At 39.1% G+C, this 16,693-nt stretch overlaps 1 protein-coding gene across 1 annotated transcript in view; it reads right to left on the bottom strand.

The window, feature by feature from the left end:
* csmd3b (CUB and Sushi multiple domains 3b) overlaps window positions 1–16,693 on the bottom strand; it is a 2,134,893-nt gene that overhangs the window by 506,707 nt on the left and 1,611,493 nt on the right. Inside the window, exons 19-21 of the mRNA XM_072277417.1 lie at window positions 8,269–8,385; window positions 4,307–4,522; window positions 2,160–2,348 (exon numbers count right to left, since the gene is read on the bottom strand). Coding sequence (XP_072133518.1) covers window positions 2,160–2,348; window positions 4,307–4,522; window positions 8,269–8,385 — 522 coding nt within the window. The remainder of the gene's footprint in view (window positions 1–2,159; window positions 2,349–4,306; window positions 4,523–8,268; window positions 8,386–16,693) is intronic.

Here is a 16,693-nt window from a genome sequence, read left to right as displayed (position 1 = left end):
TCTTGTTGTCTTTATATATGAATAAAATATAAACAAAGAGGTATTGGTTCTGCAAGCATTTTGAATATTTTCAGTATTTTTGCACAGAGATCGGCAATAATCAATGCCTTCATACACAGGGATTTATTTTGCTGTTGGTGTACAAAACTTAATTGTTTTCATTGTTTCCCCGAAGAAACCAGATTTGTAATCAATGATATTAATATTGCTTGTTCTCTTGGCATTTCTTTTTTTCCCTCTTTTCTTCAAGGATTTGACTTCCCTGCTCCAGTAAAGATTCAGTAGCAGTAATTATCCTACAAAATCTCACTATGTAATCTTCGCTCATGCTTAAGTCTGAACGGCTGACTACTCGACCTTGAAGGAATACTGACATGTCTTGTTTTGATATTCTCACATGTGCACATCCAATCGATATTCTTGCAAAAATGACCTGAAGATCCTATAGGCAATTGCAACTCTTCTGCTACCACTGCAATTCAAAGAACAAACCTTTAAGTTCTGAGATGCTGCAGATGGAGAATGCAGCAAATTTCAGAATGCTCTGGTTTGTACATTACAAACTTCCAAAGCAAAACTGAACAACAAATACAGAGTGGAACTTTTTCTCCTCCATCTCCAAATGCATTCTCATTTCCACTTTATGATCGTACACCTTGTTACACTAATATGATTTACTAATGACTCTAATCAGACATTTTGATGCTTTATCGAAACAAAATAAAAAAGTGAATTGATCTTTCATGGACATGAGACTTTGTTGGATTCTGTAGGCTTTATTTTCACCTCCACTTAATGAAAAGTCTTATAATAACATTTGTTCCCCAAAAATTTTCAAATGGTCTGAACTGTGACCAGATAGAAAAATGCTTTTTCCATCCATGGCCTGTTTCTCATTTTATGAGTGGATGGGTGGGCAGGGGCTTGTTTACTGTTGTTGTTTAACTTAGTTATTGCGTTGTTATTGTTGCTTGTATTGCATTGTGGGCACACTGCATTGGCGCCCGAATGTGTGGCAACACTTGCAGGCTGCTTCCAGCACATCCTTGGGTTGTGAATGTTTTTAATGCCAAGGATACATTTCACTGTATGTTGTAAATGTGGTAAATAAATGAATCTGAATCTGAGAAAGAATTTTATATTTGCATTTTTATGGATAATGATTACTTGTAGAAGAGTATCAGTATTATTTTCACCAATATACTCTACTTTCACTATTTAAATTCAACAGGCTGTATTAGTATATTCTTAAACTGTACATTTATATTACTTTTTCTTAATATGGATTACTTAGAATTTGTATTTTAAATCAAGAATTTTAGTAAGATTTTAGCTTCACCTATCATATTGCTTGTTTCATTATGTTTATTTTCAGTTCCATAGTTCCTTCTCCAAGTGAAAAATGTAGATTTTTATCCCTGGTGTTTGTTTATACAGCATTATTATTCTAGCTTCAGGTTATTGGATCTCAGAGGTTAATCAATCCTGATTTAGTCCGCATTCATTTATATGGTATGGCCCCTATTTTACTGCCCGTTAAGCCCCTGCTGTTTAGGGCAGCAAAGAGGGTCTTTTATCTCTGGTGGTGTTCAGGGATTCCTTCACCAAGTCAGTAGCTCAGTTTTTACTACAAGTCCCGGGTGGAGACTCAGGAATACCATCGCACTCAGATGTAGAAGGATTCTTCACTGCTAGTTCCGTAACAGTTTTGTTTTACCAGCCAGGATTGTTAGCCCTGAGCTGAACCCCCCTGAACCTGGAGGACTGGTGGACCACTCTTAGTCTGGCCTCTAGCCTTGACCTGTTTGGAATGGGTGACCCTACCAAGAGCCAAAGCATAAAGCCCTGACTCCAGCCAACATCGTGCTCAGGGTCATTGAGGTCCGTAAGCCTCCAAACCCTATGACATGTTTGTGGTCCTGTTGGAGCTACGTGGCATGGAGTTTGTTAAGGATCAGTCAATAATTTTGGAACATAAGTCAACCATTCACAGGGATACCTAACCCCATCCCACTGAAACCTCAATGCTATCTACTCCTCTGAATCCAGTATGTACATTGTTATGACTAAATATTTTATTGTCAATTCCATGCTATTAACCGTGATTTTGTAAACAACAACAAACACGTACAAGCAAACAAAAGCAGCTGACCACGTACCCACACACCTTGGCAGAGGTGCACTCCACACACGACGACCACCTCCAAGGCACGTGATCTGGAATGCTCCTTCAAGGCGGTAACCAGGACTGCAGGAAAATGCTAACGAGTCGCCAATACCAAAGGATGTTCCCAAACGTTTGCCAAATGGTGGGTTGCCAGGGTCCTCACAGGGTTCCAAGTTGTATTCTGGCAATGTAAATAAAGTAAAATAAATTAGATTAGATTATGAGGACACGCAGTCCTCTTTTATTGTCATTTAGTAATCTAGGCATTAAGAAATGATACAAAATTGTGACCACACAAATGTGTAAGGCATTAAAAATGTTCTCAAGGAAGAGAATCCTTCATAAATGTAAACATCCATCACTCAGCTGTACTAAATAATAAAAGCAGAAAATATTTCATTTTATTTGGAGAAACAGAACAGAACAGTCCGCTCTATTCCAACGAGATGCACCACCCAGCAATCCACCTTTTTAACACTAGCCTAATCCCAGGACAATTCAGAGTGACAATTAACCTACTAACTGGTAGGCCTTTGGATTGTGGGAGGAAACTGAAGCACCTGGAGAAAACCCAAGCATTCATGGGGAGGGTGTACAAACTCTTTACAGGTGGCACTGGAATTGAACTCCAAACTTTAATGCCCCGAGTTGTGTCAGTGTCACATGACCTGATATGGTGCTGTGGCACGTGGGAAATGTCTTGTTGGGATTGATCTCTGGTAAGAAGTTGATTTACAATTGTAACAGAGTCAAAGAAGGGAAGGGGATACTGGCTAGAGGATACAAATTTTAAAATTCAAACTCTTAATATTTTTAAAACTGCAATCAACTCTCCAGTGATCTGTTTACTTCATATTTGTGTTATCTATTGACAGATTTACTTTATTTCCAACAATCTTCATTTGTTGATTCGAATAGTTTGAATGGTTTGAATTTTTCCAGTTTAATTGATGAAAATTCCTTAAAGAGTACGGATTAGCTCTATTTGTCACATGCACATCAAAGCATACAGTGAAGTAAACTGTTTGTGTCAATGACAAACACCGTCTGAGGGTGTGCTGGGGGCAGTCTGCAAGTGCTGCCACACTATCACGTAGCACATCCACACCTTACTAACCTTAACCTGTATTGTACATCTTTGGAATGTGCGGGGAAACCAAAGCATCTGGAGGAAGCCCACTTGGTTCCAGGCAGACCATGCAAACCCCTTACCGACAGTAATAGGAATTGAATTCCGTGGTCGCTGTAAAAACTCATGAAAATGAAGATTTGGGGAGTCTGAAATATGGTTCTATTTTGAATTTGCTTTAAGTGAGGCACGCATGTATCACGTGAAAGCATAATGATGTATGCAATTAACATATTTTTACATATAACTCGTAATCAATTATTTAAATGAACAAGAATACTTAATCAAACAATACATACATATATATATATACAGAACAGTCTCTCTACTACCTTCCTCAAGGCTTATTTGATAAAATTGTTTATCTTCATTTGTCAAGCCCTTTGCATTTTCCATGCACTCTCTGCATTAAGAATGTCATGTCCATATTTGACAATGTGCGTGGAGACAACCATACTTTTTCAAAGGATGGCCTGGTCAATGACAGGACAACTCTGACTTCAAAGATGATGATAAATGGTAGTATCTTAACAATACTATGAGCAGATATGTTATCATTAACAATTTTAACCTGGCTACAATTCACCGAGGACAAAACCTAGTGCATTTTTTGACTGAAGGTCGTGAGTTCGAGCTCCAGCCAAGGTAGCATCATGTGTCCTTCAGCAAGGCACTTAATCACTCAGTGCTCTGCGACGACACTGGTGTATGGGTCCTAATGCCCTTCCCTTGGACAACATCGTTGTCGTGGAGAGGGAGACTTGCAGCATAGGCAACTGCTGGTCTTCCATACAAGCTTGCCCAGTCCTGTGCCCTGGAGAGTGAAGACTTTCCAGGTGCAGATCCACGGTCTCGCAAGACTAAAGGATGCCTTATTATTATTTTTGACTGAGCCTTTCATTAAAAGTTAAAAATCTCAAGTTGTGCCAAATACAAAATGCATCTAAAGTAATTAAAATTTAAAAAAAAAGACTGGAAAATTGAAGCCCTAGCCTTGCCAATTTTCTTACCTGAAAATGTAATGTTAAATCCTTCATATGATATTGAGAAGTCTGAAATGAAGCGTAGCTGAGCCTTAAAGTTTCCATACAGACCAGCATTAATTGGCGCAAGCAGTTCTGATCCCGTCAACCGAGCCAGCGGATGAGTAAAGCTACCATTTTCTGTGATTAGGAAATAGTCATGATGATCTTCCAGGTGAAATGTGTGAAAGGTGAACTGAACACCTGGAAATAACACAATGACCGGTTAAAATCACAGTCAGCCAGGAATCATTGCACTATCCAAAGATAAGGTCAAAGCAAAATTTATTATCAAAGCATATATATATATATATTACCATGTACTTCCTTGAAATACATTTTCTTGAAGGCATTTACAATAGAAATACAATACAATGGAATTTTAAAAAAGCTATACACTAACCAATAACCAATTTCCCCCGGGATCAATAAAGTATGGCTATGACTATGACTATGACATTAACCAGACTTTTCCCCTTCTTTTCCAGTCCTGGTGAAAGGTTTTGGCCCTAAACATTGACAGTTTACCCTTTTCCATAGATGCTGCCTGGCCTGCTGATTTCTTCAGCATTTTGTTTGTGTGTTACTATACATAAGTAAAGACTGACAAATAACCAATGTGAAGCGAGGTTGACTCTTCACAGGAAGATTATTGTTCTTTGCAACAAACTCAACTACCTAGATGCTTTGGATTAACAAAATAGATAATGAAAGAATCAATTATAGCTAGTATAGAATGTATTTGCAGTGGAAAATTGTAGAAAATACCATGCTTTTTATAACCATAAGGAATGAATAGTTCATGTAAATATGTGTCATATGCATGCTGGATTAGCTCTCACTGTGTGTCTGTTGACACTAATGAATTCATGGACATTATGCTAGTGCACATTTGGGGAAACAGTCCTACCTGCTCAGTGCCTTCCAGCTTTTATCTCCTACATGCATGACTTCTTTGCTAACAATACTGAACATCAAGCATGTAATCCAAAAGTATAAATTTAGTGATTGGAGAGATGAAGCAAAAAAAGCAATAGCAGCAGGATTCTGCGCAGCAGTCAAAAATGTAATAATGTCACAGTAACAGTGCACTCTGGAGTAATCCTGCAAAATGTACTCACTCCTCTTTATTCTACACTTAGTGGCCACTTTATTACATATACCTTTACACCTGCTCTTTAATGTAGGTGGCAGCAACTCAATGCATAAAGGCATGCAGAGATGCGCAAAAGGTTCACTTGTTGTTCAGACCAAACATCTGAATGGGGAAGAAATGTAATGTGAGTAACTTTGACCGTGGAATGATTGTTGGTGCCAGACAGGGTGGTTTGAGTGTCTCGGAAACTGCTGACCTACTGGGATTTTTACGCACAACACTCTCTGGAGCAGGGGCTGCCAATCTGGGGTCCACGGATACCTTGCTTAATTGCATTTGTCCATGGCATAAAAAAGGTTTGGAAGCCCTTCTCAAGAGTTCACAGAGAACCATGTGAAAAACAAACAAAAACATCCAGTGAGTGGCATTTCTATGGGCAAAAATGGCTTGTTAATGAGAGAAGAATGGACAGACTGGTTCAAGCTGACAGGACGGTGACAGTAACTCAAATAACTACACATTACAACAATGGCGCCCAGAAGAGCATCTCTGAAGGCATAACATGTCGAACCTAGAAGTGGACGGGCTTGAGCAGCAGAATACCATGAACATACACTCAGTGATCATTTTATTAGGTACCACCCAATAAACCCATTGAAAAATGTGTATATTGCCTGACACGTGACTACTTTCGATCTAATGTGGAATTTTCAGAAGGTGTTGGATTACCCAACACTTTGATGAGTGTAAATCTGGCAAAATGCAAAAAAAAGCCATCTTTATCTTCTATATCTACAAGTATATAATTTGAAGATGAATATTAATCATTATGTATGCATTTAACTTGTTCTTTATATTGATAGATGATAACCATACTGCTATAAATAACTGAGTTGTCTTGAAGGACCAAATGCATTACTCCAGCTCCAAATTTATATGCCCCTACTAATGATGGTGTGGTGCAATTTACCATGCGTACCTGGTGTAAGTATCGCTGAACTTCATCTTGACTAATTTTATATTATCTCAGGGTATAAAAAATCTATTTTGTAATGGAAATATTTCACAGGATGAAAGTTTAGAAGTCTAAACCCAATGAAACACAACACTGAAAAAATAACAAAGAATAGTAACAAGACAGAAAGAAAATTTGAATTGTCTGTAACTTTTAAATCCATCACCTAAAAACAAGCATCAGAAACATGCATTCCATTTGGCATCAGGTACAGATGTATCCACTTGGGTTTCTTCTCTCTTGGTCTACCCTCCATCTGGTTCCACCTGCTTTCATCTCTCTCTTGTCTGGTTCCATTTATCTGTTCTAAGTCTATGTATCTACCTGTTTCCACCTGCCTGATTTTGTATTCTTATCTACTTGCATCTGTCACCCACCAGTCTCAGAACCAGCCCCTCTCCCCCAATTAGCTCCATATGTCCTTCATCCCCCACCTCACCTGGTTCCAACTATCATCCACCAGTCTTGAAACCAGCTCCTCTCCCCCAATTAGCTCCATGTGCACTTCATCCCCCACCTCACCTGGTCCCACCTAACACCTGCCAGCCCTCATGTCACTCTTCCCTCTCACTTCTTCTAGCTGTCACCTTCATGTCTATTAAACCAATAGTTTTCTCCCATTATTCTTGCATGTGTGGCTTTTTCTTTTTTTTAACTTTATTTTTATTGTTTTGCCAATAACAGGATAAAAACAAACAGACAGACAGGGTCATCATAGGTGAAGTAAAATCCACATCTTATAATAGAAAAGATCAATAGCAAAATGGGTTACATTGCTGTATCAAAGTTAACCAAACTCTTATGTCCATAATTGTCCTTCAAAGTCTCAGGGGACCTTAAGATCCATAACTCTTAAAGTCCATTCTGCAGGTTCCCTCATAGGATACGCTGTCATCTTATATAAGCCATTCAAGTCATGATGAAGCTATGCATGTCCTTGCGTCCTTGCTCAGACTACAAGTGAATCTATCCTTCCGTCTAATGTAAATAGATTTACTTCAAAGATGAGTGTTAGTTCTGGATAGTGGAACTGTTGTAACTACTCTGGCAGGGTAATCATCTGCTACAAGTAAAGAATCAGAATCAGGTTTATTATCATGACCAAATGCTTGAAATTTGTTGTTTTATGGCAGCAGTACAGTGTAAGACATAAAATTGCATTTAGCTACAATCAATAAATAGTGTAAAAGAGGAATATGTTCATGGACTATTCAGAAATCTGATGGTGGAAGGGAAGAAGCTGTACCTAAAACATTGAGTGTAGGTCTTCTGGCTCCTGTATCTCCTCCCTGATGAAAGTTAGTAGAAGCGGGCATGTCTTGGATGGCGAGGGTACGTAATGAAAGATCCCACCTTTTGACCATGTCCTCGATGGTGGGGAGGGTTATGCCTATGATGGAGCTGACTGAGTTCTCAATCAGAATGTGTGTCTTCCTTATACGGTGTTCTTGCGATATTTTAGCAGAAATAATACCATATCACCAAGCAACAATTTTGAGTTAACTTCTACCTATGATAGGAAAAATCTTCCAGTTCTTGCTTCTGTCCCAAGTCAACACCCTCTATTACCCATCCCCACACAATTAATTACATTGGATAGAAACAATTAATTCATGAAAATTCCTCAGTCTCTCAAATAAATCCATTATGATGGGGATTGGATTAATGTCACACATTTGGATCAATTGCATCTTTTTAAGACAACTGCAATTATTAATAACTGTTTGCTCATGATTACAAAACAGACAACATAAAACTGGTCAAAGATTATGGGGTACAATCAGGCAAATTTTAGTGAGAAAAGAAGAAGTAAAAATTCAAATAAATGTTATGCATTACCTTTACCATGGGAGACCTCCACAGTCCAGGTACAGTTCAATGAATTTGGATAAAAATCAGGATAACCAGGTGATAAAATTGTTCCTGTGGGTCCTCGAATAGTTCCACCACATAGTGCTATAAAGAGAAACCAAAAGTGATTGTAAGTGGAAAAAGTGTTTTTAGTATTTGTAATAGGTTGCAGGGAAAAGATAGTTATAAACAAAAAGCATCCAAAAAAAGGGTTAACACCATCATAGCCTTGAATTAATTAAATCAACATGTGGTTCACGCTGAATCACAAACAAGAGAAAATCTGCAGACGCTGGAGATCCAAAGCAACACACATAAAGTGCAGGAGGAACTGAACAGGCCAGGCAGCATATATGGAAAAGAGTAAACAGTAAATGCTTCAGGCCAAGACACTTCATCAGGGCCCGAAACGACAACTGTTCACTCTTATCATTGGATGCTGTCTGGCCTGCTGAGTACCTCCAGTGTTTTGTGTGTGTGTTGCACGCAGAATCAGAATTAGGTTTATTGTCACCGACATACATCATGAATTTGGTTGTTGTACAGTGCAATACATAAAATACACTATAAATTATAATAAATATATATATGAATAAATAGTGTAAAAGAGTGCAAAAATAATGAAATAGTGTTTACATTTACATGTTTTGTAGTCTTCCATGGAAAATCTGTCTCAATCAGTTAAAATGGTGAGTACAAATCTTAACTTCCCGTGTAATTTTTCTCCATCAAAAAAGATGTAATGTGAGCTGTCCACTCACACCTTCCTAATAACTGATTCTGCACAGAAATCATCCCCAGAAAATTGCTCCAGCAATTACTGTAAATGGTACCACTCTAGCCCTATCAGCCTGCCGTGTCTTCAGAACTCCTCGGAATATAGAACATACAAAAAGGAAAATCCAAACCATTCTTTGATTTGGACTCTTAAAATTTTTCTGTAATGATAGGCAGTGAAATGGGAGGGCAGTAGGCCAGTAATATCTGCCATCAAGGACACACAGTATATGCAGAAAAATGCTGGAAAAAGGTAAGAAATATCATAAAAGATTCCACCCATCTTGCTTGTCCCACTCCCCTAAGGAAGGAGGCTATGTAGCATCCATGCCAGGACCACCAGAAACAAAAAGAGTTACTTTTGCCATGCAGTAAGACTGATCAACAGCTCCACCCACTAACCAATCCCACCACCACTGCTGTCAGTATCATCTTATGTACAGACACTCCTGTACCTAGTTTTACTTTATGTACATACAATCTATGAATACGAGCTATCTTATGTATATATAGTTGTTGTGTTTTTTTAATTGTAGTGTTCTTTATCTTATCTTTTTTTTTCGTGCTGCATTGGATCTGGAGTAACAAATATTTTGTTCTCCTTTACAGTTGTGTACTGGAAATGACATTAAACAATCTTGAATTTTGATTAACAACACACACAAAATGGTGGGGGAACTCAGCAGGCCAGGCAGCATCTATGGAAAAGAGTACAGTGGATGTTTCGGGCCAAGGCCCTTCAGTAAGACTGATCCTGAGCACTAGGCTTAATGATCAAAGAGGAAGTGCAGAAAAGCTTCTAGATCTTGTTCCGTTTTGATCAGTGATATTAAATATTGACCTCTGTGGCTCTGAACAAACTTTTGATACGTATTTGTTCACAGGAATTTGACACCATTGCCAAACCCAACATTTTCTGTTCCTCTATTGAAATACTTTGAGACATTTCAGAGAACGGGTTTGATTCAAGAACCAAGATTGTTTGTTGTCATTCTTGGATCAAGTCATTTTCCAAGTTACTTTTATAATTAAGTTCCTTTCACCACACTTCAAACAGTGGATTTTGGAACCCAACAATTTACTGCAAGAAAAAGAATACTTCCTCTTAATCTTCGCCAACATTTAAAAAACTGGCATCCATTGGTTAAAATGTAATTGCAAATCAAATTTCCCTAAATATTCTAAACCACACTCCTCATAATTTGAAACACGTCTATTAAACGATTTCTCTGTTTTCCAGCTTTCAGAAGAGCACTCAGCTTGACCAGTTTCTGTATGGCTCTCCGCCTTTTCTAATTTCCTTGCTATCTACAGAGGTTTTTGGCTGTATTCTGTGTTTCTCTTACATTTTAAAATTGAACTTCTCACAGTTGCATTGTCTTCCTAAAATGTATCGGCTCTCTTTTATCCACATGAGGGGAGGGAACGTCGACTCAGACCATGAGAGGCCTGCGTCGGGCATTTTCATGCCTTACAAGGCGCAGATTGGAAGTCTGTGTGGGCTGCCACTCCTCGCACAGGCTAGAGCAATGTGTGATTAAGTGCCTTGCTCAAGGACACAAACACGCTGCCACAGCTGAGGCTCGAACTAGCGACCTTGAGGTAACTAGACGAACGCCTTAACCTCTTGGCCACATGCCCAAGACATGGATAAATTCAGCCTCTACTTTCTGAGGAGGCTGAGAGAGCTGGTCTATGCACACCAATTCTCATGACCTTCTACAGATACGCAGCTGAGAGCATCCTAACTTGTTGCATCACTATGTGGTACCGAAATTGCACTACGGCAGACAGGAGGGCTTGACTACGAGTCGTTAAAACTGACCAATGCATTACCTACCTGCCTACCTGCCATCAAGGACGCGTATACAGATAGGAGCCAGAAAAAGGGCAGCAATATCATGAATGATCCCACTCCCATCAGGGAAGAGTCTACATTTCATCCATGCCCGGACCACTCGACTCAAAAACAGTTATTTCCCCCAACCCATCAGGCTGATTAACACTGCCACCCATTAACCCATTAACCCACTCCACCCCACTGCATATACATCACTTGGCATGTATATACAATCAGTTTATGTATATAACAGTTATTTGTACATTGTGTTTAATAGGATTGCTTTTATATTACCATTTATTGTGTTTTTTTGGGTTTTAATTTTTTTTTGCTGTATTGGATCTGGAGTAACAATCACTTTGTTCTCCTTTACATTTGGATACTGAAGAATGACAATAAATAATCGTGAATTTTGAATCTTGAATGAGAAAAAAAAATTCTGCCAGATGACTGTCTAATTTATCAGACCGGTATTTTCTCAATTTTTCCCTTCTTTCATGTTTTAGGATGTCATCAGACTTCGAAATTATGCAGCCTTCTGCTGTCTGGTTTATGAAGAATGATCAAAAGAGCAGTCATTTTAATCCAGAGACATCTGTTCACCACCCTCTTCTTCATTACAAAGGTCATGTTTATATAATCACATGAGTGCTTCCAAAATAGTTGGCAAATGTTAACGTAATGACTTGATAACTTAAATTACTTCTAACTTTCAAATAATATCTGAAATTCATATTTTGACAATTTTAATCTTGAATTATACGGCTCATTAGGAATGTACAAATATAAAATAAACATGAGTAGACGGTTTCTCTTATGCACTCTGTTAGTCAACAAAATCATGACTGATCTTCAATCTCAGTGCTCTTCCTGCATTAAAAACATATCCCTTGATTCTCTTAACATCAAAATATCAATCAATCTCATCATATATTCAGTGACTGAGCTTTCCTACCTCTCTTAGATAGTGAATTCAAAAGATTTACTCTCATCTGAATGAAGAAATGTCTGCTCATCCCTGTCCTGATTGGCCAACCTCATGTTTAAGAACTGTAACCTTTAGTTTTGTACCTCAGACAAGGGAGGTACAATCCCCACTTCTATGCTGTTGTGAAAATTTTTGCATATTTCAGTGAAATCCCCATCCATTCTTCAAAGCTTGACAATGTGAAATGCTAATTTGCCTAATCTCTCTTCAGATGACACATTTCCCATTCCGTAATTCATTCTGGTGAACTTTCACAACACCCTCTCTATCACAATTATCTCCCTCCTTAGGGGCAGAGTTCAAACCTACAGGTGCAATCTCACCTGGGCACTATGCATTGTAGAAAGATGAGTATAGCAACCAAATCCTCTTGCAGTTAGAGCCAACATTTCATTGACTCTCCTAATTTCTATCTGAGCCTACAAGTAAACATGCAATGATTTGTGTACAAGATTAGCCAGGTCCTTTTGAATACTAACATTAGTCCTGGTGAAGAGCCTTGGCCCAAGATGTCGACACGTGTTGCCTGACCTGCTGAGTTCCTCCAGCATTTTGTGCATGTTACTCTAAGTACAAAAATACTCTAATCTGACACTATTTAAGAATTTTCCTGTCGAAATAAGGATTCTGTCTGGATAAAGAAAAGATGTAAATATATTTCCTTGTTTTGAAACCTTGATGAAGGTCAACTTTATTTGTCACATGTATATCGAAACATACAGAAATGCATCGTTTGCATCAAATCCAATCAGCAACCATTTTGTTGGGGTAGCCTGTAAGTGTCGCAATGCTTCCAGCACCAACACATGGCATGCCTAGAAACTTACTAACCCCATGCTTTTGGAATGTGTGTTGGAGAACCCAGACAAAACCCACGCGATCATGTGGAGAACGTATAAGCTCTTTATAGTCAGTAGCCCTTAACACCCGAAGACCAAGGAGATCATTGTGGACTTCAGGCATGCCAGGAGTCACACTCACGTCCCCATCTACATCAACGGAGCTGTAGTGGAGCATGTATCAAGCTTGAAATTCCTTGGTGTCCACATTTCCGAGGATCTCACCTGGTCCCTGAACTCCTCCATCCTAATCAAAAAGGCGCAAAAGCACCTTTATTTCCTGCGGAGCATGAAGAAAGCTCACCTCTGTCCCAGGATACTGACGGACTTTTACCGCTGTACCATTGAGAGCATACTCACCAACTGCACCTCAGTGTGGTATGGCAATTGTCGTGTATCGGACCGCAAAGCACTCCAGCGTGTGGTGAAAACTGCCCAGCGGATTATCGGCACCCAATTGCCCACCAGTAAGAACATCTACCATGAACGCTGCCTGGGCAGGGTGAAAAGCATTATCAGGGAGGCATCTCACCCTAACCATGGACTTTTTACTCTCCTCCCATCCGGTAGGTGCTACAGGAGCCTCTGCTCCCACACCAGCAGGCACAGGAAGAGCTTCTTCCCTGAGGCTGTGACCCTGCTGAACCTCACATCACAGCGCTAAGCAGTATTACACCCATATTGTACTGTCTCAGTACTTTTATACTTGTGTGCTGTAGCGATGCTATGATTTTTTAAAATTAATTTTATTGTGTTACGGTGCCGGATAGGCCCTTCTGGCCCTTTGAGCCACGCTGCCCAGCAGTCCCCCGATTTAAACCAAGCCTAATCACAGAGCAATTTACAACGATTAGGGGATAATGTACAAACCCTTTACAGGCAGCGTGGGAACTGAACCTGAGTCACCTATACCGTAGAGTATTGTGCCAATCACTATATTACCCTAGTTCAGCACAAACACGAGAAAATCTGCAGGTACTAGAATCCAACACACAAAATGCTGGAGGAACTCCACAGGTCAGGCATTATCTATGGAAAACAGCAAACGGTCAACAGTTTGGACTTCCATCATGATGAAGGGTCTCGACACAAATGTCGACTGTTTACTCTTTTCCAGAGACGCTGCCTCGCCTGCTGAGTTCCTCCAGCACTTTGTGTGTGTTTCCCTAGTTCAGCATTTTACAACAATATATTCAAGATTTCAAAATGCCTTGTTCAAAAGATTTAAACAAAGAAACTGACACAAAGAAATGAAAGGGAATATTGGACAACTGGCTTAACAGAGTTTCTTTTCTTAAGAATTACTAAGAAGTGTAATTTAAACTACAAGGGGTGATTGATAAGTTCATGGCCTAAGGTAAAAGGAGTTAATTTTAGAAAACCTAGCACATGTATTTTTCAACATAGTCCCCTCCTACATTTACACACTTAGTCCAGCAGTTGTGGACCATATGGATTTTGGACCTCCAGAAAGTGTCCACAGCAGGGATGATTGATAAGTTTGTGGCCTAAGGTAGAAGGAGATGAGTTATTAACCAAACTTTCTGCCTAATCACTCATAGCATTGAACTGCATGTACATGTAAGGAGAGCTGTATAACTCTTCTCCTTCTTGTATTAGGAATCGAAAGACCAGACATGAAACAATATCATAAAGTGATATTTGTTATACTGTATATAACAGATGGAAAGCTAGAATTAGCTATTTAAAAAAAGATGCCGAATATGTGATGAACTTCCAATCATTTATTCAACATTATACACTTCAAGTCGCCAGAGGATCTTCTGAACTGTAATTAATGAATGAACCAGAGGGAATTATTTTCAGTAATGCCCTGAATCAACTTCCTAGAACTACTGCAATATGCAAAGCATGGCTGAAAGACAGCAGAAGGCAAATTAAGACTTCATGTTTTTATAGAAATGACAGAGGTTTAATTAGTTTCTCAACTGTTTTGCAAGGCACGCAAACAGTTACCTGTTCACTTGGTCCTTATGCACTTAATCTTTCAACACAACATTTTGGAATACATTTTTAAAAATGTTCTAGTGATCACCAAAGGAAAGGGAGATGAAAGTTGATGACTTGTGTAGAAGGAGTGCATTCCAATTGATTAATAATGAGACAACACATCAGAAGATCCAGGAAATGCAAAGCAGGGTGAAGCTAAGGGAATTCAGCAATGCATGAATGGTCACTTATGAGATAGATAATAGAAATGTGGAGAGGATGTTTCCTGTAATGGGAGTGTCTATGACCAAAGGGCACAGCTTCAAAATAAAGGGACGTCCATTTACAGCAGGGATGAAGAGGAAATTCCTTATCCAGAGGATGGTGAATCTGTGGAATTCATTGCCACAGAGAGCTGTGGAGGTCAATAATATTGGGTATGTTTAAAGCAGAGATTGATATTTTCTTAATTAGTAAGGGCATCAAAGGTTACAGGGCGAAGGCAGGTGAATGGCGTTGAAAGGGATAGTAAGTCAGCCACAATGGAATGGCAGAGAAAACTCAATGGGCCAAATGGCCTAATTCCTCTCCTATGACTTATGGTCGATATGCAAGCTTCATTCATTTTCTCAATTTATTACCAGTACATGTAGGTATCAACAGTATATGCTTAGTCAAGAAGAGATTGTGCTAACCTATAAAGAAAGAACTGAGGCTGGTCCTCCTTCAGGTAAAAGTAGTTGCTTTCTTCAATGGTGAATTTTATGAACCATACTAGTTTAAACCCACTGACTGTACACTTTGTTCATCTTTGTAGATCACATGAATGGACTCTCCTATGGCTTTTCAGGGCAGTTAAGAGGAAAGTATTGGCTTAACTCTGAGATCACATTTTGCCAAAATGGGTGAACAAGCATATTTCTCACAGAACATTTGTGGGCAAGATGCAGGGGTTCCCAACCTGGGTTCATAGAAACATAGAAGCATAGAAAACACACAGAACAATACAGGCCCTTCATCCCACAACGTTGTGCCAAACATGTCCCTACCTTAGAACTACCGAGGATTTACCCATAGCCCTCTATTTTTCTAAGCTCCATGTAGCCATCCAGGAGTCTCTGAAAAGAGTTCACAGAGCCCTGGTTAATGGTAGAGGTGTATGGCATAAAAAAAACAGGTTGCAAACTCCTGGCAAGATGTACTTCCAGAAAAATTTTGATCATCATCAATATTGCTGGTTTTGTATTTCAGATTTAGTTAATTAACAAAATTTAAATTTCCCAGCTGTTAATTTATTGATTATGGTTATCTAATCATAGTTTTGTATACACTCAGTGGCCACTGAATGTATGTCCATGGTCTTCTGTTGCTGTAGCCCATCCACTTCAAGGTTTCATGTGATATACCTCGGAGATGTGTGCATAGCCCTCTGCTCTAATCTCTCTACACTAATGACTGTGTGGCTAGGCACAGCTCAAATGCCATCTATGAATTTGCTGATGACAAAACCATTGTTGGCAGAATTTCAGACGGTGACGAGGGGGCATACCGGAATGAGATAGATCAGTTACTTTAGTGGTGTCACAGCAACAACCTTGTACCCAACATCAGTAAGACCAAAGAACTGACTGCGGACTTCAGAACGGGTAAGTATACTGGGTACACAGGTCCAAGTACACAGTTCGTAGTGCAATAAATAAGATGAAGAAAGGAAAGGTAGCAGGTCCTGATGAATTAGTAATGGAACAAATTATCGCCCTTGAAGATTATGGAATTGGTAAACTTACTGATTTAATCAATGACATTTATGAGACTGGAATAATACCAGAAGAGATGAAAAAATCAGTATTTATCACTCTTCGTAAGATACTTCTAAGAATTTTGATGACAAGAGCTAAAAGTAAGATACAAGCTGAAGCAGGTAAAGAACAATGTGGTTTTGTGAAAGATGAAGGTACAAGAAATGTGATATTGATGTTAAGGATACTATCAGAAGGAGGTATTCAACTGCAAAAAGAT

This window comes from Mobula birostris, chromosome 1, assembly GCF_030028105.1.
Source record: "Mobula birostris isolate sMobBir1 chromosome 1, sMobBir1.hap1, whole genome shotgun sequence".
Lineage (NCBI taxonomy): Eukaryota > Metazoa > Chordata > Chondrichthyes > Myliobatiformes > Myliobatidae > Mobula > Mobula birostris.
Note: the sequence above shows the minus strand (reverse complement) of the source record. Positions and strands in the feature narration are given on the sequence as shown.